The sequence below is a fragment of the Telmatherina bonti genome, assembly GCF_933228915.1.
Source record: "Telmatherina bonti genome assembly, chromosome: 9".
Classification (NCBI taxonomy): domain Eukaryota; kingdom Metazoa; phylum Chordata; class Actinopteri; order Atheriniformes; family Telmatherinidae; genus Telmatherina; species Telmatherina bonti.
Window position 1 is genome coordinate 21,981,319 of NC_136627.1, and position 24,388 is coordinate 22,005,706.

The following is a 24,388-nucleotide window of genomic DNA, read 5'->3' on the forward strand; positions in this document are numbered from 1 at the left end:
GTCTGTTTGGTGCTCTTTGTACTTTGGAGACGATGCAGGAAGGAGCTCTAACGGGAGGACGATTATATGTGTGTGCATATTACATGTTAGCTTTTGCACAATATCTTATATTTATGGGCAGTGTATTTATGAATATAAGCGGGTGAAGTATCCGCATGTTTTGTTATTTTTGTTGGGGTTTTTTGTTCCTCATTACTACAGAACATGAAACAGCATGAGGCAGAAGTTAACTTGTTTGCTTTCCAGGAATGGATAATTCAAACACCCAAAACCTACTTTATTTTCTTGGGCAAATATTTATTTTTTTTTTTTTTATTTTTTTATTGTGATCAGAATATATTTATTGCCACAACTATATGTTAAAAGTTGAAAGAATTCAATGGAGACCTTTAAAATCATTAGTGTTCTTACCATTTGTAAATGCTAAATAGAGTTATCTGTGGAATTGAAAGGGATACCAAACATAATATATTAAACATTAATTTTTGCATTTTAGACAGCTTATAAAACAAATATTCTTATTCTTTATTTGTTGAATTATAGTAGAACATTAATCAGTGAGTATCTTGTTTTCTCTCTCAAAATAAGATATAAAAATATATCGTAAGTAAACAGAAACATCTGGAGAATTCAAATAAAGACAATCAACATTACACAAAACATGACACAAATCACAATAATGTGATTTTAACTGGTTTATTCTCAAACAACCTTATATCTTGAAAGCAAATATTAGTCTAGTGTTATTTTTATTTTCTGTACTTATAAGGACAAACTTTAAAAAAATATCTGGTCACATGCCAGTATACCATAGCAATATCATGCTACTCTAAAAATTTACTCATTAAGTTGTGACACACTTTGCCAAGAAACTATGAGTAAATTTAAAATGGTAACCTAAATTTTGAAGCATTCCAAAATCAATTCATACAAATAATTTAAAAAAGGAAAAATCATAATTTATTTCTCAAGATAAGTTGAAAATCTGAAAATATAAGAAGTTTAGTCTTTTTTCCCTTTCTTTTTCTTATTTCTATATTGGCGTCCACTTCCTCTTCCTCCTCTGTTCCCTTGTGCTCTTCGCTCTCCCCATGTTGGCATCGGTGGCTCGATCTCCCCTGGCCGTCCTCCTCTGTCAGGCACACTGCCCATCAATGTCTAGTTAAAGAAAAAACTATTATAAAACAAGAAAAAAAGATGGCTTCATTTAGAAGCAGACATGTTTATGGTTTTACCTTGTAGATTGGTGTGCTTGTTCCAGCTTTGATTGGGTCGATGAAGGACTGATCCTCTCTCACAGCAAGCATAAGTGATAGAGACACTTGGGAGGATCCAGTAAGAGATGCAAGAGGAGGTATCGAGGCAAGAGCTGCACTGCGTTCCTGTGATTGAAGAACTGTTTGAGCCGGGATATTTGATTTTTAATCACTTAAAACCCACATAACTTACAACAGCAGCAAATACAGTGATGGCTGCTATCGCCTTTTACTTAAATGTTCCATTTGTGTTTGGCAACTGTGACTATACTCTATGTCATGGACTAGCTGTTGTTTTTTCCCCCAGTTTGACCACATTATGCTGCTTAAATCATCACTGTGACAACAACATAATAGCCCAGATTAGGACCAGAGCAGCATTGTCTTTGATAATTGTCTTGATGTCTGCAGCACTGCAGATCAGGGCATCTCCAAGATTATATGTCATTGCTCTATGAGATAAAAGGATAGCATAGCAATTCTCTGACAGGGGCAATGGTCTCATAAACTGTCTCAAGTGAATCAATAGTTATCTCAGCTGTTTTGGCTTGAAAGCACAAGTACTTTCTCAAAGAACATCTTAAAGTTATGAAAGTGCTACAAATATTATATATTTATATACACACACACACACACACACACACACACACACACATATAAAGTAGTGCAATGATGTGCATTTACATGCACATCTGATTTTCTGAAGTTTGGTTAGTGTTACCTGAGGCATGTAACTGACAACAGATGTGTTGGATAAGTGAAAATGCCACAACAACTGTTTTAAGCTTTTAAGAGTTGAAATAGTATGGTTTCTATTCAGTTTTGTCCAATAAAAATTAAGCTTACTCTTTTGGCTTGGTGGTTGTTTGGGTCGAAGAGGCAGTGAATTAATTTAGCTCAGAAACAAGAGAAATCTGGGATTATTTCAACAAGTGATCAGAGATGCCTACCTTCTGTTTTTCACCCCATGCAAATGACTCAAGTGTAACTTGAAAGCGTTTTATCATCATTTGCCGTCGGCAGAGATAGTCTTCTGACAGAACTTGGTTGATCTTTTCCACTTGCGCCTGAGAGACACAAACGAAAAAAAGTTTCAAACATCCAGATTAAAGAATTACATTTGATGCATGATGATGTGAACTCAGCAGTGTGAACTGAACTTACCCACTGTTCTGGGCTGAGGATTGTATTAAAAAGAGGCTTTGTCATGTCTCCACCTGGAAGACGAGCAAGCCTCAACTTCACCTAAAATCAGGCAAAAGTTACAATTTCAGGCCTTCTCTATTTGTATGTTATACAAATATGATCAGGCTTACTTCACTATGCACATCTTCAAAGTGAGATGAAGCATCCAATCCGAGGGCATGCAGCAGTAATATCCACTCTGCCTGAATCTTTGAATTCTTGTCTGTGTCTGAAGCATCACCGGCTTCATATTCATGACAAAACTTAGAAACACCGTGGATGTGATCTTCCACTCGCTGTTCTTTGACAGACTCTTCCTTTGTGGAACTCTCTTCAGGTTGTAATTCCTTATACTTGATGATGTGTGCTGCTTGCAATTCCGCTACGAGGAACTCTGTTGGATTATTGAAAGACACTTTTAAGTTACGAATCCAAATTCATCTGTAATAACAACAACAATACCTTCTACAAAACCGCGTTTCTGACCAGTGACACTGTTAAGGATGGAGGGTTCCAGCACTTCATGAGTCAGTACAGCGAGGGGACAGAACATGTTTGACAATAAATTTCGAAGCTCTTCCACCAGCAAGACATCATTTGACTTTGACGAGTCTAAAAAAGGAAAAAAAAAAAAAATGCAATTTTACTATGAAGCACAGTTAATTTCAGGTGAACTATGTGAACTTTCTATTGAAATAGATCCAACAACACCTGCAAACTAACCAATAAGCTTACTGACAATATGCACTAAATTTAAACTTATATATTACCAAATAACTTTCACAGTGCCAGAGGAGAAATGCCCGATTGATCCCAAATTTGTATCTCTTCAGTTTAAGAGCAACCCTAGACATTCAACCATCAAAATAAAGGATCATTTTTAGGAGCAATAATAGGACATTCTCTGACAACGAATATATTGGACCTCTGGACTTAATATCACCGACAATCCACAGCCATGAATTACTGCAAATTTTATAAGGTAGAATAAATGTAGGCGCAATAAGTCACATCCCTGAGACTGCTGCATGTTAGATAAAAGTGTTTGTGAAGCATCTTGAAAATGTAAACCTTTGACGAAGTCAGTACTTGTCTTCTACAAAGATAGATAGAAAGAAAGAAAGACTACATATAGATAAGGGAAATTAATAAATACTATCCCATTAAGGATAGTAGAAGAAGCCTATAACACAGAAACAAACTGATGAGTAGAAACTTGTATATAATTTGTTTCCAATGTAATAAAAGGGTTAATGTATTATTGTACACAAATAATAGACCATTAGTCAATCAACTGAAAACCCTCTTCTTGACTAAAATATAAGTTTAATTATAACCCAAAAAAAATGGAACAATACAAACCACTACCTGATAGTGTCTGATAAAACTTCCTACAGACACACATCTCACCTCGCAGTTCCGGACAAAGAGTCCTGAGATTTGTAGACAGCCAGGTTAGTAGTGGACAGGGGAGCTCATCACAGCTGCACCGTGTGAGGCAGGAGCTGCCCGTGTACCTGTACAGTCAGTGGAGATAACAGGTAAATTCACCTGCCCAGCTCGTTAGGATGAGTCATGATTTTAAAAAAATAAATAAATTAATTAAATATTGTAGATAACAGTTAACTACACTTTGTAGCTCTGTAAGAAATTGTGTTTTATGAATCCTGGCCAGTTGAAAGTTCATTACAGCTTCATATGGTCATGCAAACAGCAGAAAACAAAAACGAATTAGTTGCACTATTTACCCAAGCGCTTTAATAGCTGAAATGGTCTTCGAGCTCCTCTCCATTGTTACTGTTATTAAATGACACCGACTATTGTAACAATGTTCATTCTGCTAAACAAAGTTCACGGGTGTTTAAAAATGATACTTCCTGTTTTTACTCCGTTTAAAGACAGAGCGCTATACTGCCTCCTTGTGGCCGGAGTGCATAACAACCACACAATAAGAAACCATTAATCTGGAAAGAAAAAATAAGTGAGTTCTGATTTGTTCAGCTTCATAATAATGAAAAGTTACAAAAGAAAAATTTATCCAAAAGCAAAATGATATTTACATAAGATACAATACCACAGCTAAACTTGTAAATTTAAGACGATAGATATGACCACATCTGCTCTGTGACCAGACTGACACCACAACACAGTCTAGCTTAAAGTCAGATATTATTGTCTACAAATGAAAAGTGTGGATGAAAACATTTAAAAAGCTTAAAGTACCATAACGTATTGTAGACTCTGGGTGCTTTTAGATTACTTAGAATGATATTTCATATTTAGGTATGTTCAGCTATGGCCAGAGCAATTTTCAGTTTCTTTCTATTGTGTTGAATAGAAATTACCTATTAATTAAATGCATTTTTCGAGACATTAACAGAGCCTGAGTTTACAATATTAACATTTGTGTCTATTATTTGATTTAGTCAGCCACCAAAATCCATTTTAGATAAATAAATACACAAAGAAATAAATGTAAGTTTATTTTCTAATTTGGTGTCCATAAGATTATATGTTCTTATCTGGGATTTCACTAAAATTCTTTTATTCCTGTTATAAATCATAGCAATAAAATGTGATAACTGTATGTGAATTTGAGAGGTTGCCTTCCTGAATGGGACAAGTCACTTTAATCTGATTGAAAATATTTCTGACCTTTACCTTTGGAGCACAATATAATTCTCTCTGCTCTGATTAATATATTTGTGATTTATTTCTTGTTAAAATCTACAAGTGCACAGCATCTTATAGAATGCAACAGATACCAGGGAGTGTGAGCATCAAGTCTTTTAGATGGTGTTATGTCATCAGATCTATTTCTGTAGCTTTGAATCCACTTGTTCTCTATTTCTGTAGCTTCTTACATCAGAATATCTTGAACCTTCCAAACTTAACTAAAGGTGTCTTCTTCACTGTAGTGAGTCATGAAAGCAACTCATATTTATATTTAGAGAAGGATCTAACATTTAATTAGACAGCTCTGTCCTCTTATGTCTGATTTCATTCACACTCACACGAGCAGAAGTGGTTTATTAGCTTTGCCTGAATGTTTTGTTGAGCACTGTAGGACGTCACAGCAGGCGGACTCTGAGACACCTTGTCCCACTAACAACACAGCAGCCGTCTTTAAACTGAGCAGGAACAATGGAGACAATAACAGTGAGGCGTGCTGAGCCCTGACGTACAGTGCTTCTGCAGTTGCTTGGTCCCTGCTGCCATATGTACAGAAGCTTTGCCCTCCCTTACTACAAAGCCTCACTGTGCATCAGGATGCTTTGTCTTTTATTCCCTAGACAGTGCCCCCTTGCTCCATGAAACCTTTGGGAGGCTGGCCTTTGACCTATGGAGAGTGTCTGTATAAAGCAAGCAGACACTCCCTTTCCCTAGTCGTAAAAAAACACTGTGCAACAGACCTAGAGACAGAAAGCCATTTTTGGTTAGACAGTAACATTTAGTGAAATGTTATTTTTAATGCCAACTGATGTCGTATAATTTGTAAGGATCATGCAGCTGTGGAATGAGCAACAAAGCAATTGGTGGTCACCCTAAAATATGTGCCAAAAAGGTTGATCAGTTTAAACATGAATTATCTGTAGTGTATTATATTTATTATAGGTTAAATGATCTGCAACTAAATGCATTCTGTTTTTAATTAGATTTTACACAAAGTCCCATTTTTATTCTAATTAAGGCCATAAAAACAAAATATATTGACTATTTTTACACATGATTAATTTTACTCAGCAACATTGAAGAATCATGAAGCCACAACATCCTGGCAACTCCACCTCATGCTGGTCACCAGCTGGTCACCTTTTGTTATGGGATGGGATCTACTTCCTCAACCAGGAGTTGCTGAAGATCTTTTAAAAGTTTGGTTGTTTTGTCTTATATATATATATATATATATATATATATATATATATATATATATATATATATATATATATATATATATATATATATATATATATATATATATATATATATATATATAGTTGTGCTCATATGTATTCATACCCTTTCATTAAAGAAAAGGCTGAATTTATAACAGTCATTCAAATAACTGGAGACTTGAAAAAAAGAACAATGACTAAAAATTGGCAAAAATATCATTTAATAATATAAGACACTGTATTTTTCATTTATTTTGAGTTGAACAAAGAAATACAAACAAACAAACAAATTGGTCCTGGACAAATTAGAGCGCTTTTCTGTTGAACAGTGGGACAAAATACCTGTCAACAGGTGCAGAAGTCTGACTGAGAGGAACAGAAAACACCTGACTGTAGCGGAAGCATTAAAGGATTGTTCAACAAAATATTAGTTTATGAGTGATGTAATATGTAATAACTTATCTTATTTGTTTGCTTTTTAAAAAAAATATTTCTATTTAACCAGAATTAGAAAATAATGTAATGATTTTCATAATTTTTTTAAATTTATTATTACTTTGGAATTTCAGCTTATTTTACAGGCAGCTGTTTTTTTTCCTTCTTTAATGGAAGGGTATGAATAAATATGAGCACAACTGTATACATTATATATATATATATATATATATATATATATATATATATATATATATATATATATATATATATATATATATATATATATATATATATATATATATATATATACATACATATATATGATGCATGATTTAATAGTTTTTTCTGGCATTAAAGCCAAAATTACTACTGCCAGTCATTGCCTAGCCAGGCCTAAATATATACAGGTCTCAATAAAACCTTTAATGAAACTTCACCAGAGAGCTTTGTGATGATGCTGAACATTTCAGATGAAGTCATGCCTACGCTATGCCGTACAGGTGCATCATTGTGTAATGTTTCCATGATGACGCAGCGCTGAGAGCCCCGGATGAAGACAGGACAGGTGTCAGGCAGAAGGCTCGTCGTTGGGCGGAGAGATAAAAGCTGTTCAGGTGACCAAAACCAACTCCCATCGGAGCCCAACAGTTCATATGCAGTGATAGAGAGGGCTGAGCACTTTCTCTCCCATCCAGATTCGTGGCGGCAGTTGCACGCAGGTGTTATGATTGGCTTTGACGGGAATGGCAGCGTTTCAGCGCGTTTTGTGTCTTTACTGCAAGAAACTCTGTAGGAAGCTGCGGCTGAGTTAGTCATGGATCGACTGCATGAATGGAGCTTCAAGTCCAAGAAAATGGATCCAGAGGAGGAGGTGGACTTCTACTTTGGCTATGAAGCGGAGGAAATAGCAGATTACCAAGACCCCACTGAACTTCTGGGCGCTTTGAAACAAAAGGAGGAAGAGGTTATTTTGGCAGCGCAGCTGGGAAACGCGTTGCTCCTGGAAAACCGTCAGCTGAAAGAGAAAAGCGAAAAGCTTCATGAACAGTACGCGGGCAAGCTGGAGGTAAGAATAAACCGACTTTATTTATTGTTGAGCGTCTTTAAAAATGAAATACGACGATGTTGAAATAAACTTATGAGAACCGTATAAAAAGTTTGTCACTACGCAATTCCCGTTGGAATGCTCATATTTATGTTTACATTATGTTAACTTGTCCAAATGCTAACATATGGCCAGAAGACTGACTTGTTTTGTTTTTTTGTTTTTTGAAATGGTAAACTAAATGACTATATACTGGATTTAGGATCAGATAGCTCGTAGCCTTACATGTAGAGCAAAAGTCTTGAATCCCCCAGTTTAATCTTTTTTTCTCTGATTGTATTTTATTTGTATTTGTAGTAATGACACAAGGTTTATACTATTGCAGCTAGCACTAAAAACCACAGCAGTAATAATCTATAAAAGTTCTCCAGGCTTCTTGAAATCCAGTTCAGAGCTCATCTACTGATGTTGGCAGCCTTTTCTGCTGTTTTCTATCAAAATGATCGCATACTGCTTCAGTAATGTTGAAGTCCAGGCTCTGGGGAGGATTTGTCACTCCATTAAGACCTATTGATACACTTTTTAGTCCAGTTCTTGTGTCATTTGGCATGCCTCATTTTTTAAAAATAACATTCCACATAATCAACTACTATTGAGCATCAAGTGTTTTATGAATAATATCTTTAGCACCAAAATATAATGTTTTGACCTACTGAAAAAGCTTAAATTTTGTTCACCCCATTAGGTAAGCAATATTGGAAGATTTAACATTTATGTGCATCCTTACGCTCTGAGTGTCACCTCATTGCTACAAAAAAAAAGTCAGAGGCAACACCCCACTGATTTACTGTAGCTACAGAGACACTTTTGGCAGCTTGAAATGACCTGGTAATAACTCTCTAAAGGTTAATAGTGGCAATGTACAACAGCTGGGCTCAGGTTGGCGCTGTTTTTTTTTTTTGGCTTCACAGAATCAAACATTTTTTATAGTCTAAATAACTCTTTCCGTCCTTGCTTTCTCACAGTAAACGCCAATGTCTCTTTCAGATATTCACTTCTGAATCTTATCAGTTTTGATAAACATTTAAAACAGTGTAGGGGGGAAAAAAAGATAAGCGAGAAAATAATATCATGGTTGTTATGGTTGTTTGGACATAAATTTCCTGTTACTCTTGCTGTGGGTCAGTAGTAGACACCAGATCTGGTCAGAGTTTTGTGGCCATTGTTATGTAAACTATCCATGACCTTGTAAGGAACTAATCTGACAGAACCTCATAGACACACTCAAGAAAATAATATAGTAATAGGCATGGGGTCAATAGTTATTTGTTTGTATGTTGATAATAGCTGTTGTTTTTAATATGTATAAAATGATTGTCTGATCCTGTCAGGTCTGATATGAAATAAAGATATATGAAACAGATTTGATATTTCCATTTGCTGAAGTTGGATCGCTGTTATGTCTTGAATTCCCATGAAAGACTAATTTATTATATGTTTTTATCAGTTTAAACCATATTCATCAGTCATTTCACCTTTCAAAATCACACATTTTGTTGCCGGTCATCAGGATTTATTTGAATTACATTTTTAAACCAACACAAACTTTAAAGATAATCAATTCTTTTCTTAGATAAGACATTTTAGGATCTCTCTTGTACCTCTCTGATGTTTCCACTGTCACCTGCTAAGACGTGAATTGTTTTGCACCCCGTGTTTAGGAGCTGGAGCAGAGACGACATGAGCTGCGACTGAAGCTGGAGGGCTGCCAATCCCAGTGGGAGAGCCAGGTGGGAGACCTGGAGAGGGATGTGAGGGAGTTGAGCTCCCAGGTGGAAAGCCTCACTCAGGCGCTTAGCGAGGCTGAGAGGGACAAGAGTCGAGCCCAGATTGAACACAGCGAGCAAATCCAGCTCCTCAGACAGAAACTCAACACTGTGAGTCTCACACATGTCTACTAGCCTGAATTAGCTGTGAATTAAGTGTTTTCTCTGCATTGATCTGAGGTTGGGGTAAAGAACAAGTAACTGAGCTTGGGTGAAACAAACACCTGCTGATGACCCAAGGCTGCAGACTGACTGAGGGAAACTAGATAACCTGTGCTGCCACCCAATCCTCACATTGAAGCTCAACCAATCAAGTGTGACTTAGTCTAATCTAAAACAAGGCCAGACTCCCAGGCTGTTGATGGTTTGAGTACAAGGTCACTGCAAAATCTTTTTATTGTGAAAACATGAGGGGGAAAAAGGTTTCTTCTAAGATAAAGAGACAAATATTGAGTCAGTCAGTTAGTGGCTAAGCTAACCCTAACCCTCAGGCAAAGGCTCCATGCTGCTGTGGAGTTGCATGGAAATGATATGTAAACAAGAGGAAGAGTGAAACTTGATGCCATGATTTGATTTCAGATTAAGGGCAGATGAAACAAAGATGAAAAGAAAAAAGGTCACAGAGCTGCTGGTTTGACGTTTAATGAATAGAAAAATAACTGCTAATGGTTTTTATTATTTCTAATTCCTGCTGTTTTATATCTTTGTTACTGTATGTAGAAAAAATATTTTAAAAGTCAATCCTTTGTTACTGTTTTCAGATATTTTATGTACTGCTAATTTATTAAAACTGGCAGGCTAATGAGTGATGAAAATAATCATTAGTGGCAATCTCATAAGAGAACATGATGATCTGTTCCATCGGTTTATTTAATAACCTGAAGTTAACTTTTAACTGTACTTGCTTTGTGTCATAGGCGAGAATGCTGACAATACTTGATTGCCAGAGTTTGGTCCCAGGGAAACCAGTCACATATACTTTAGAGCTTCTTATCAGCCAGCATGGAGGAACTGATTGGATCGCTCAGCTCGACAGCCTTGAGAATTTTTCCTGCCTGAGAAATCAGACTGTTGTTCCAAACATTACAGCCGTGACGTGTTGTGTCCCGTTTGGCCGATAACTTAGCAGTTCATGTTGTATCAAAATAAGCAGCAAACCTGCGGTCAGGTCAGAAAGTTAAAAATGAATCCAAGGGGCACTGTAACCCTCCCATAAGTCAAGGTCCATAAAATAAGGAACTGTGAATGCCTCTCTCCCCTCTGTGGTCAGGCTGAAAGACTTAACCGGACTCCCTTGAAGTTCAGGAAAAAGTCAATTTAGATAAAAGCCTCTCTCAGTTTGAGCTGCTTTAAAAGTGGGAGTGGAGGAAATGTTTTATTTGGCTGCCTGGCATCATGCAGGGCTAACTACTGACTCTGCGTGGTAGTGACAGTCAGAGAACAGGGCGATTGACTTGAGGAAACGGAAAGAAGCACCATGACAGATGTGTCGTTGCCTGACATCGTGGAGGGTGTTGTTTCTCAGGCTGGTGGGGTGAGTTGTCACTGTTGTGGGGTTATGTGTGTTATGATTGTAGCACTTCTAACACGAGCAAAGTTGTTTTTTCCAAACTTTTTTTTGTCAGTAATGGTAAATGGGTTTTTTTTTTTTTTTATATATGTAAGAAAACAAAGTGCCTGCCACAGATTCCCAGAGCATCTTTAAATGCCACTAAATTGACCATGAACAGTGCAAAACTCTGAGATATTTCATTTTCTCAAGCTCATATCCCTAGCATGTGCTGAACTGTCGAGAGAGTTTCCATCATATGAAGCAGTTAAGAAAAAGACAAAGGCAATCTGAAAAAAAATCTCACTGTCAATATTTAACTCAAGAAGATGAGTTGTTTTGCGCTTTAGATGTAGTTAAAAAAACAAACAAACAAAAAAAAAAACAAATTATTTAAGCCTGAAACACCAGCAGTTAATAGACTTGCAGCATGTTCTATTTGTCAGATTTGTACTTTCTCAAAATGGGAGTCATATGAGCATATTTCCTGCGATGGACTGGCGAGCTGTCCAGGGTGTACCCTGCCTTTCGCCCGCTTCCCCGCGACCCTTAATCGGACTAAATGGTTTGGAGAATGAATGAATGACCATATTTCCATGCCATTTTTTTCATGGTAATTTCTCCTTTTTTCCTCTCATGTAATCTCAAAGTCATCCCTTTAAACAACCTTTGGCCACTTACACACTTAAATGGCCCTAATTTGGTATCTGCCTTGCATCTCGTCTCTTCCCTGAGCTCTCTCCAGCCAGTAAAAGTTAGTCTGTCGACTCTTCTCTCATGCTCTGTCACTTTTTTTGCTTTCTTTTCCTTGCCTCCTCCAATAATGTCCTTTGCTCAATCAATTATTGTGCACATTTAAAACAACCACTGTGCTGATATCTGGTTTCTGGCATATGACTTGGTGCCATAAAGCGAAACTCAGCTGTCTTAAGATGCCCTGGGCTGGAAAAAAAAAAACCCAAACAAACTTGTGAAGTTCAGTTTCTCAGCTTTGGGATGCTGCAGGTCAACGACAACTTGAGGACTGTGCATAATGAATGTCATTGTGCCGTCAAAATGAGCCTGAAGCCCAATGCTTTCAGGTTCATAAGTTGTATTGCTTCATGCTTTAACAAGTGTTGTGACACATGAGTAACATTTATCATGTAACTCAGGGTATATGTCTACTGAGGCTGGATGAGTGAGGGAAGTTAGGAGATGTGTTTGCTTGATGACAAGCACCACATTTGTTTAATTTCAACATCCTTGTCTCTTCTCGCCTCCAATTTCCTGCTATGGTAGAGAGGAACCTTGTTAAGGATACACTGATTATCCACACGTTAAAAACACAATACTATTAAATTTAATGTCAATTACAGTATGGCAGAAATAATTTTTTAAAACTCTGCTTCATATAAGGAATCTATCATTTTAAAATTGAGTCAAATGATTAATAATCACACAGAGTGGTTTGCATTTATTTCTGGCACAGTTGTATCTTTACCTACGCTTTACCTCTCAACTATGTTTCATCAAAATTGGTCATGTAGTTTTTTATTTTATTTTAGTCTGATTCATTTAGTATAAAACAGAAAAAAATAAATGAAGTAATGAAATCTTATACTTTATGGTAAAATAACAGAGAATTCTGTTCTCCTCTATGTTGTGGGAGTGGCATTTTTCTCATATCTCACGGAAACACCATTATAAGTGAAGAGCATAAACGGAGCATGACAGGAATCTGAAGGAGTGAGTTGTAATCAAACCAAAGAAACCTGAGACAGAAAGTATTTGCCAGCAAAAGCAAGCATCTCTGAGATAGGAAACATGGTAACTGGAATTTTACACTGAATCTCTGTGCTGGAAGATTTGAGGGAGCGGCTGCATTAAAACAATATTTACGTGCGCTAAAGTGTCAGATGGTTCAACAGTTTCTGTTTCAACAGGAGATGATAAGAGAAGGCAGCTTTTGTTCATGCTGGAGATTTCAGTAAGGCATTTGAAAAATTTAGTTTAATTGCTCAATAGACTCACTTTAATGAGTGCGTTTCCAAGGAAAATCTTTATCAAGGAAAGGGTGAAATGCAGAGGAACTTGGAGGTTCTGACATTATTTAGTGTCAAGAAGAAAAATTAAGTTTAAATATTTTACTGTGGACTTAACTTTATCAGTGTATTAGAAATTTAAACATAAAAAAATGTTCTGGTTAAGAAAAACACGACTGGAGGGGTGAAGTTTAGGTGATAAGCTGGAAATGCTGATAATATTCAGCTTTTTTCCCAGATAGTCATTTATTCAGCCATAAAGAACTCAACAATACATCCTCAGAGTTCAGTTTTTAACTCTAATACCGATCAAGAATGCTGTGAGAGGCAGCTGTGAAACAGCTGCAGTGTTTGTCAAGAAATTTATTTCTAATGCAAAGTAAAAATGCTTTTTTCCATTATGTTTTTAACACTAGAACTGCCGCAGTTCTATAATTAAGCTACTGGAGCAGCCATCATTGATCATAGCTACACTTAAACATTAATGAACTCTTAATTTGTACATCTTCAATTATATTAAAGATGTTTTAGTTTGTGCTGCGATCTGTTGGATCTGTTCCACAAACCAGTCAGTTTCCCCACATAAACTCTGCTAGACGTTCCAGTGTCATCTGCTATAGAAGCCCCTTTGACATAGAGCTTCTGGGTACAGTGAACTTCTTGAAGATGTGTACATTCTAGAAGGTCCAATATGTTTTAAAATACAGTATGGATCCATCTTTGCACACCACCCTTAACAGAACACTTTTACATGATCTGATCCAGAACGCCACGAAACTAGAACAATGTGAAATCCTGTTCATTCAAAATGACTGAAATAGGAAGAAATTATCATATTTTTTGTTCTTTTCTTTACTTACTAAATATTAAATCTAGTTTTAATGAAAATTTACATAGTTTTAGAAAACTTAAGGGATCAGTAAGACTTTATGGTTTTATTTGACAGTTATTTAATTTTAAAGTTTTAAAACTGTCAAAATGATTATTGGCAGTTCTGGTGTTTGTCTCTCATCAGAACATATGAAAACAGGACAAAAGTTTAGTCAATGAAAGTATCTCTACCCTTTCTGCCTGCATCAAAGCATAAACATCTTCAACATGGAAGACAGTTATCTTTGAGTATCTTATCTATTATGCTGTCTGGTACTTCTGATGACAACATTTCTGTCAAAATAAACTTTCACTGTCATGTGGGCTGTTGTCACATGGATAACATCACAGCTGTTTCATGGTTATTTGGCTGTGTCTTCTCACTCAGTATCAAGCTGACTGCAAAATATCTGCTAATCATTCACAGTCTGAGTGGCTTGGAAATATGTTGCAGCTCCTTATAAATTGTTTATCATAATGTATGTTTACATTAACCACACTAAACTAATGTATAGCCAGTTTTGGTTCTAATTTAATGCAGTTTTTAAGAAAAAAAAAAGCATGATATGAGACAGACGTAACAGTTAACATGTAGATTGTTTGTTGAGCATGGCAACACTTTGCTAGTATGTACACAAGTTAACAGAGTACAACAATGTTATGAAAGTGTTGATTTAACTTTATAATTTTAGTTTGCATATAAGGATAATTTCAAATGTTCAGAAAATCCTTTCATTTTAATACATATAGAATGTATACATATAGAATTAATACAAGTAGAACATCATTTGTTCTTTCTAGTGGTGGATTTCCATGAAATTATTTTCATTTTTAAGTTTGTTAGAACAATTGGAATTAAGGCTGGGCGATATGACCAAGTCTCATATCACAATATAGCTCATTTTATATCCCCATAATGCATAACGATATAAAATTGTTTGTGTAATTTTGTGTGAGTCATCAGTTATTGATCTGATATGCTTGGCAACGGCAGCAGTGATCTCCTTCCATCTGCAGGAACTATGGCTGTATGGCGTTTCACGGGTAAATGCCCATTGCAGCGTTTACATCTGGAGTTTATTATGAGCGCTTTCATCAACATTTGACGCTGCTTTTGCAACTTTTGCTCATTGACTCCATTCTTTATTCCGTATTCTGCACATTACCTTTTCACCTCTTGCCTTCCACCCATCGTTACATGATCTCTCACTCCGGCTGTGGATCACAGCGTGTTATTGGACAGCTGTGACAAATCCCTCTCTGTGGATTTCTGTAGTAAGTGGAGCTGGCTGAGTTCAGACAAACCCCCTGTGACCTCTGCTCTCTCTGCCAGCTTCACCAAGCTCGCATACAAAAAAATGCAATATACAGCACAGAGAGATATACATCTCTCATTTTCTCCTTTTGATGTTGCCTCTCTAGTCCTGTGTCCCATGGGAGAGTCAACACTTTGAGTGCTCCTCCAGGGGATTGGCTGTAGCTGGGGTCATCAGCTGGTGGGTGCTTCTGTATTTGGGACTGGTGAAGGCCCAAGTGCTAGGAGACTGTTTTTGGGGATATCATCTCTGGCTTCATGTTTCTACCAAATGAAACGTCCTGCTTCCACTGGTGTTTTGGTAATTCTCAGTGGGTCGCTGCCTCTATTGTGGAAGAGGCCCATGTTGGCGAAGCAACAGTAATCACGATTCATGGGCGTAACCGCTCATCTTTATGCCCCCCTCTCTCCTTGTGTCTGCATGCTATGTTTTGTATTTGTCCATCAGTGCCTGATTGGCTCTCATCACACACACAGACACACAATCCCCTCATTACTTTACCCTGCATGCCTGTCTCAGCTCTACTGTGCACTCCTACAGAAGCAGTCTCAAGCTGTCCCTTTAGTTTTACCCTCTTAATTTCCATGTTTACCCTCCGTTGCATTGTTGTCTAATGTAGCATGATGATGTCACTGATGAGACCAAGATGCCCTCTGCTCCATCTGCCATAGAGGCCAACCTTTCATCTTGTATTATGTGGCAGTGATGGGACCTGACAGGGACCTGCCAAACTGCTGAGTAAGGGGAATCAGGGGTCCCAGACCAATCAAAAGGAGGGGGTAGGGGTGATGGGTGGTCAGAACTGGCACTGTGGCATTCCACAAAAAGTTTCTTTTTTTTACACTTAAGGATCATGTTATATTTGAGAGAAGAAAATCCAGATCACAGCCATTACAACATGGGAACAAAGTTTTGTAAATGTTCAGTGCTTCTTACCCAAGCTCCTGCAAATACCAATACCTGTTTTTCTTTGCTGTTATTGGCTAGCATCTAGAAAATGCAGAAAAGAGAAGAAAACAAAAAGAACAATTACAAATGTGCAAAATGGCTTGATGCGTGCTGTGGTGAACAAAAACAACCTCGTGACTAGACGTCTGACTAATCCAAAAGTTAGCAAAGAATAAAATCATGTGACTGATCAGTATCCTCCCAGATATGGTGCGACATCTTAGGTTACAATAGTTTCTACGGCACAGGTTTTTTTCTGTTTTCCTTCTCTGTCTGTCAATCAAAGGAGGTGCTGCAGGGTGAATTGGCAGTGCAATGTGGCAAACTGCAATGACTCTAGATATAAAAAGTGTATTCAAACCAATAAAAATGTTATGATCCAAACTGAGCCTTTGATATTTTATTTTCCTCTTTTTTTTGTTGTGCTGTAGGTCTGTTGGCTGATCTGCTTTCAGTTGCGTGCAGATTAAGCATTACGTTATTACTTCACCATATGTGGTGTCTCAGCTTTTAGATTTTTTTTCAGTGTCTGTCGTTCAGCTGAATTGTAATGACACATTTAAATGTTATAACTTTGAGGATAAAGAAACTACAGATAAATCTGGTTAATAGTCTGTCACACACTGTTTGATGGTGAAACATGAGTAAATGTTGAATGTTTTGTTCTGAGTAAGTCGAGATCTCCTCAAATGGTACAGTTTCTAAGTTTAAATAACAGGTCTGCCTCAGCCTTTTTTTTTTTTTACTATTTGGGGCTAAAAACTATTGCAAATTATTTTATTGTTCAAGATGTACTTCTTAGATTGAAGGTTGTAGTATCTGTTCTCTTCCAGCTTGTACAGTAGATCACCATTTTATGGCTGAGCCTTTTTTCTGTTTGAAAGCCACAACGAATTGCAGTTTTACTTACTTTGCAAAATGTTATTTTTCTTTTCTCTGATATGCATTTGAAGGCAATGAAGGTGGAGAGAGCCATGTCCAGCGAACTGCAAGCCTTGAAAGAGGAGCTCCAACAAAAAGGAAGCTATAACAGGCAGCAGGACGATGAGCTGCTCAGTGCCTTGAGGGAACAGGTAACTGCTCTAGACCTTGTCTGTTGCAGTGTTGGAGATATCTCTACCTAGCAGCAACACTAGCAAATAGGTTCTTGGACGACATGCAGCCTCACTTCATTGTATTTGATTTCTTGTCAGTCATACCCTGTGGTTACCTTGTGGTTTTTTTTGTTTGTTTTTACCAGGTGTTGCACCTCACACAGAAAGAACAAGCACTGGAACAACGCTTAGAGAGCGTGTGCCAAGAAAATACTGAACTGAGGGCGAGTTTGGCCTCCTTACATGCACGTTTGGCTCTGCACGACCAACACAACCAGCAGCACAGCCAGCAGGTGTGCACGCACACAAATGCACACGTTGACATAACACACAAGTGGTGGAAACTTAAACACAACAACAGTGTAACTCCTGTCTTTAGAATAAATACTCTCTGATTGGTTTTCACTGTGGCAGGAAGCTACACTGAACTGCATTGTGTGGTTGGTGCGTGAATGAAAGGGCCTCAACAACAAAGGCATTTTATGCTCCCTGCCTGACAGCCTGGGTTTCGGCAGGATTGCGGAAAGAATTGCAAAACAATCACTTCATCCCTGTCATTTAAACTTTCACCCACAAGTCTGGATTCCACTCGTGTTCATTTAGTTTCTTGTGTGGAATCTGACAAGTCAGGATTTCTCTCCAGCTGAATGCTAGTTGACTTTTTACAACCGTCACTCATCATGTATTTATATCATCTACTTTTTGTACTTACACATCCTTTAAAGCACAAACATGTAATGGAAAATAACTTACATAATCGATTATTCTAAATAATTTATTATATGCCAGTAGGTTTTAAATGCTTTTAATCTTCGTGTGTGATGTATCTTGTATTTTCAGCTAGCTGAGGCATGGCAGGAAGTGGAGGTAGCCCGGGGTCGCTCGCAGCAGCTGCAGGCGCAGGTGGAGGAGCTACAGGAGGAGATATCTCTGCAGGGTACCAGTGGTCATGAAGACACCTCCCTGCTGTCTGAATTGGAGGCAGCCGACTTGGGAGTCAGCAGAGAAGAGGTAAACACAGTTTAACACAATCAAGGCACACTTTGGTTGGATTAACCTGAAGTCACTTGTTTATCAACAGTAAATATATCTATTGCTTCCAATCTATATTCATTACCTTACACAACACAAGCAGTGGTGTAAAATGTATTAAGAGAACAAGAAGTTAAATTTCTTTACATTTGACAAGCTCAGCTTTTAACCCAGACAGGTAGATGCCCAATAAAGCTGGTTTAGAAAATTCCAAGAATGATCTAAATATGTCTTAAACACTTTAATACTCACAAAATTACTCTATATGTGTTATTTCATAGCTTAGATGTACAGTGTGTTGATCGACAATAAAGAAAAGCCTATGCTTCAGTTTCCAAACAATGACTATGTTGTAGCCCCACATGAAGCACCATCATAACTGGGAGTATGTATGTTCAGTACACTGTACATCACTCAGTTGATCTACTCTAATCTGTCCTGGGCTTTGGGAAATTGTAAGTTGGATTGTAATTTAAATGAAGGGATACAGAGTTTATTTTTCCTGCTTTAAAATGTCTTTTTTTGTCTATATTCCCAGTATATAGCTAAAGAAGCAACAAATGTTCTATCTATTTTTGTCACAGCAGTACTGAGCAGCCTCTTCTGTCTGGTTGTGCCAAGTTTGGAAACCTTTGAAAAATATCTCAGGCTGTGTTTTTTCACAGCAAATACAGACAGTGCAGGGAGCTCCACAGAGAAGGAAGTTAACATCAGCTTGTTGTCAGATTTTTAAGAAATGTGCCAAACTGCATTCTTGTTTTTGTGTAAAATTTACATAGAATGAAATGCCAACCCTCTTCAAAGCAAGTGATAATATGACAAATATTATTTATGGATCATGTGTGTTTTGAGGGAGAAAGTGTTACAATTGTTAAAATTAAAATCTTATCTGAAAGTCCTGTGCAGTGAGATCGTGGATAAAGATCATTTGTGTTGAATTTTAGGAAACAGTTGCTTTCCAGAGTAGAGCATGATGACAGAACATTTTGTGCAAGTTCTGTGTGACAGTGCGACTTGTTTGACGTGTGGAGAAGGTGCGAATGTCCTGATTTTCTGAGTTAAGATGCCACGAAGAAGTGTTGGATTAGGCCTGTTGAGGATACAAGTTTGAATTATGTCTGATGGAAAGGGAAGAGAAATCTTCCTGCTGTCTGTGTGTCTGCTGTTATTGTTGTGTTAGAGCAGGAAAATGTGATGTGTAACTGTGCTCATAAGTCATTCGCTACATTTCCTGTTTGTCTTGGCCACTTTGTGGGAGAGTTTCTATGTTTTGAAGCTTTTTAACCTTTAAATGATGACGGCAGTTCAAGACCAAAAACATTTGCGCAAGTTAATTCAATAGAAAAATAATAAAAATGTGTTAAGACTCATTTTAAGAACAATTCTTCAGTCATCTGGGAATGATCTTTTTATTGTCTGATAATCACAATCATGTGATACAGGTGGAGTCAGGTGAGTTGAATATAGATGAGGTAAGGTTGTCCACCTCCCCTTGTGTAAGTTCCTGATGTGTGTGTGTGTGTGTGTGTGTGTGTGTGTGTGTGTGTGTGTGTGTGTGTGTGTGTGTGTGTGTGTGTGTGTGTGTGTGTGTGTGTGTGTGCAAAATATGGGTCAAACTGAAAGGAAACAAGTACATTTTTTTAATCCTCTTATTAAAACCTTTAAAACAAATTCCAGATATTTAGTAACAACTTCCAAGCTCTGCAAATTTGAAGACATAATGAGGTGACGGTTTAGTTAATACTTTGTACTTTTTAGGATGGATATAAATCAATGTACCTCTGTCCCTTCTCATCATAGATAACGCATGAAATGGGATCCATCCTGCAGTTACTGCTCCCACTGACCCATGATCTGAATGAAAAGAAAGAGGTCGTGGATCAACAGGAGGATTTGCAAACTATGCTGCACCGACTGATGGGTGTGGCCCAAACTCTGGCTCGGGCATCCAGCCCCCAGGTGAGGGTCAGGGGAGGAAACAGAAACAAAAGGCTGCATTGTATTAAATCAAAGGAGGACAGGAAAAGTAAACAATGCCTTTTATGCTAAACCTTCCCATATGCCATGTCCGTCTGGTTTTTCAGTCCTCTAAACATTTCCATCTGGTGGTTGTTAAAGGCATCATGATGTCTTCACACTTAAATGCTACAGCAGTGGCCGCTGTGTAGGCGCTGGATGCCAGTGAAATGGTGTTACTGATACTCTTGGTGTGCTAAACCTCTATTTGCCATTAGCAAGCGTATACAAATGTCCCATTGTGTTTCCTGGCATTTGTGTTCCATTCAGGGCTGTAACATTCGCTCGTCACTGTAATTTAATATCCAGCGGCACCCTCAGAGTTCTGTGCAAGTAGGGCAATACCACAGAATGTCCTTCTGCTGCACATGCATGGCTGACACCCAATCTCTCTCTTGCTGTTTCTGTCCCAGGAGCTGAATCTTGGTTTTGTTGATGGGATGACCGATCACTGTGGGAATCTAAGCGCAACGCAGGAGCTGAGAGATCAGGTAACCCAGTGATGAGCAAATATGTCAAGGAGGGGCAGTGCCAGAGCCAGATGACTAGATCAGGATGGACTGCAGCAAGTGCTGACCTTGTTGTTAATGCCTTTAATGCAATCCATCATAGTACATATCAGTTGTACTTTTGGTTTTTTTTTATATGGGAATTATATAATCTGTCAGTTGAGTCTTTGAAGCACTAAACTGTTCTCAATATTTTGTGTTTTTTTTGAATGAGCCTTTATTTTCCATTTTGTACCCTTATGTTTTACAAGAGAAATCAATATAAAGTGGTAAAAAAAAAATTCAGGATTTGGAAACCATTGTCTCTGCTTTTTGTTTCTTTTTAAAATACATTTGTTTAAAACTTATCTTCTCTCTGCAGAACATTCAGCTACAAGAGGAGAACAATGAGCTGATGCAGAAGCTGCAGAACATACAAGGCCAAGCCAATGTTTTCCAACAGGCAATCAAAGATCGGGATGAAGCCATAGCCAAGTATGACATTCATCTTTATTTCATAGTATTTTAATTTAAAAAGTATATTTGGTGTGGTGGTTAGTACTGCAACCTCACAGATAGATCGCTCTTTCGAGCCTTATGGTCTTGTGAGAGGTTTGAACAGTGATCTTTCTCTGGGGAGTTTGCACATTATTCCCATGTGTGCAAGGGTTCTGTGGCTCCGCCTTACCATCTAAAGACATGTTAGGTTAACTGGTTACTCTGAATTTTACCTCGGAATGAAAGTCTGTTTGTCTCTCCTTGTTGGCTCTGTGATGGGCTGGCAACCTGTCCAGGGTGCACCCTGCCTCCCACCTGCCTCTCGCCTGGTAATTGCTGGGATAGGCTCCATCTTCCCTGCAACCCTGAATTGGTCTAAGTAGTATAAAATGACTGAATAAATAATTCCAGTCATTAGCAAAATGTAGTCTCAGGTGTACAGTCTGCATAAATGTCATTTCTAAATTATAACAAAAAAAGATCACGTTAATTTTCCTATTAAAGCTTTAAAAAGTACACAAACTCTTGTGACTGAAAAGGTGTCATTATATCTTGTTAGGAAAAACCTGATGGAAGCCGAGCTGGTGAGAAGCAAGAATGACATGATGTGTCTGAACAACCAGTTATTAGAAGCCATCCAACGCAAACTGGAGCTGTCGCAGGAGCTGGAGGCCTGGCAGGTGAGGTCTCTTTGGCTGGTATGAAACCTGTTGTGCCACCTTTAAGCATTGTCTTACTCTCCTGGTATCTGTCAAAGCATCTCCTGCTCTATGAACATTTTAATAAATACTTTGAATATTTTCATGATCACTCATAAAAATGGCATTTTAAAGCATATTGTTGGTAGTTTTTGCAAAAATGAGACATAAAAGTTCACTTTCCAGACCAGAATGTAAAGAAAAAAATGCACAGATGCAACCATATCTTTCTTGGTCCTAATAGTCTTTTTTTTGGAGGGGGGGGCTCACATCTTCTTGGTGGAAGTGAACCCACCAATTTTGAAAAATTAAAATCAAAGAAATTACACAGTTAGTTTAAGAAGCGCATAATAGTTTGCCTGACTCAGTGGGCTGTGTTGATCTGTGATCCTTGCTTTAAGGACTTCAGACACTAAAGTATGATTTTTGAGACTTCCTGTTGATTGTTCTCCTCCTTTTCTTCAGGATGACATCCAGATTGTTATCAACCAGCAGCTGAAGTCACAGCAGCTGTCGGAGCAGCCTCAGAAGAAGCCTTCCTCCAATGGCATGTCATTCTTCCGCAGACCCAGCAGAGCAGTGTCCACCTGGACACGTCAGCCTTCTTCCTCCTCTTGGACTTCAGACACTAATCAGGACAAAACCCAATCCCCATGGCGGGACTGGCTAAGACGGGGCAAAGGGGCACAGTACAGCAAATAATGGACCCTGACCTCTGCAGCTGTGTACTCGCTGCTGGACTGTGGAGGTGCAAAGTAAAACTGCCATGGGAAGCCACAAATTAAGCTTCTTGTCAATAATTTAGTGAGAAAGGGTTGTAAAGATACTTCTGAGATTAAGATGAGAGCCACTATGAACAGAGTTTTGTAACAGACTTGTACTGAAACACATTTCACTGAGAGGCTGAGCCTCTCAAAATCTAAACTGTGACAACATGGAACACCAGCGTTAAACAGATTAGTTGAACTGTAAATATTATTCTTATATTGTAATATTATGAACCTCTTTATTTCTGAGACTTTGTAAGAGATACGTGGTGGAAGTAGATCAGTTAAAAGTACTTTAGAGTATTTAAGTTTAAAGATCAAATATAATTGTTTCAAGAACTTAATGAACAAATGCCTCATTTTCAGTAAAACTGAATTTTCCAAGTTGGATGTAAGCTTTTTTTGTCCCTTATTTTGTATACTAAAAAATTAACTTTGACATGGAGAGTTCTGTGTGTGGCAGACATGTGAATTTACAGTATTTAAGTTTTTTTTCCCTGCAGTGTGTTACATTTGCCATGATAAATATAGAGAAATTGGAATACTGAACTTGTATCACACCACTTTGGGGTGTAATTTGACTAAAGAATGAAATGCACATCAATGCAAACACGCATGTTTAAGTTTTTGCTTTTAACTGTTAACAGTTGATACGGTTAGTGTTCTTATACATTTGGCCAAAAAGTTCAGTGTTAGTCTCATTTGACCCTCATCCTCTTCCACAGGTTTTGGAAGTGTATAGGGCTTTTTTAAAAAAATAAAATAAAATTATTCCATAAATCCAGTTTTGTGGTGTATAGAACCTATGGTGGTTATCTGGGGAGAGGATTATCTTTGCAGTGGAGCTTTGCTTGTACCTTTGGCATCTTTGTTACCACTCAGTGATGTCTTTCACAAGTTTGTTTCATATTGTTCCCTTTTTAAAAATAACACATTTCATCATGGTGAGAGGGATATTAATTTTTAAATCTAATCCATAGCTGTACTACTACAGAGTTACTACATAACTTGTTTTCCTGACCTGTTTGGAGAGCTCCTTTGTCTTCCTTTTGATGCTTGCTTGATGCTACTCCTGCTTTCAGCAAATGTTATGGCCCCTCTTGACAAGTGCACATATAATGAGATCCTGTAACACTTGGACTTCAGAGAAATTATCACTTCTTGAGTCTGGAATCCCTGGATCATGGATTAGGGCTTTAAGGCAAGTAAAGAAATATGTATACTTTACTTTCTATTTTTTAAGAGTTTACTGAACACTTACTTTATTCTATTGCATATCCATTAGATGTATTTCCAAAACATAATACCCAACCAAAGAAAATATTATTTCAACAACTTAAGTCGGTACTTGGAAAATAAAGCTATGTGGAAATACTTCAAACACAAGACACCTTTTTTGGGTACATGGGGTCATCAAGACATAATATGTTAACAGGATGGAG

General features: G+C 37.6%; 2 protein-coding genes across 3 annotated transcripts; one reads left to right on the forward strand and one right to left on the reverse strand.

Annotated features, from left to right (window-relative positions):
* Positions 1 to 697: 697 nt before the first annotated feature.
* On the reverse strand, positions 698 to 4,328 carry LOC306760401 (protein FAM98B). 2 transcript variants are annotated; one of them, XM_079246230.1, is made up of 8 exons: positions 4,190 to 4,328; positions 3,852 to 3,958; positions 2,928 to 3,053; positions 2,573 to 2,835; positions 2,421 to 2,501; positions 2,207 to 2,323; positions 1,236 to 1,382; positions 698 to 1,158 (listed from the first exon to the last, which is right to left on the reverse strand). In XM_079246230.1, the coding sequence occupies exons 1-8, from the start codon at positions 4,231 to 4,233 to the stop codon at positions 1,003 to 1,005; spliced, it is 1,041 nt and encodes a 346-aa protein (XP_079102356.1). In that variant the 5' UTR covers positions 4,234 to 4,328; the 3' UTR covers positions 698 to 1,002. The 2 variants fall into 2 exon arrangements, 1 of the variants encoding a protein (XP_079102356.1); XR_013771440.1 differs by having other exon boundaries at positions 1,038 to 1,158; positions 1,236 to 1,396.
* Positions 4,329 to 7,589: 3,261 nt separating this feature from the next.
* On the forward strand, positions 7,590 to 22,951 carry LOC306760353 (BICD family-like cargo adapter 1; the record flags this gene model as incomplete). Its single annotated transcript, XM_079246166.1, has 10 exons — positions 7,590 to 7,841; positions 9,542 to 9,757; positions 17,307 to 17,426; positions 17,594 to 17,740; positions 18,288 to 18,458; positions 20,280 to 20,438; positions 20,909 to 20,986; positions 21,366 to 21,478; positions 22,041 to 22,161; positions 22,645 to 22,951. The coding sequence occupies 10 exons, from the start codon at positions 7,590 to 7,592 to the stop codon at positions 22,879 to 22,881; spliced, it is 1,614 nt and encodes a 537-aa protein (XP_079102292.1). The 3' UTR covers positions 22,882 to 22,951.
* Between the last annotated feature and the right edge of the window lie 1,437 nt (positions 22,952 to 24,388).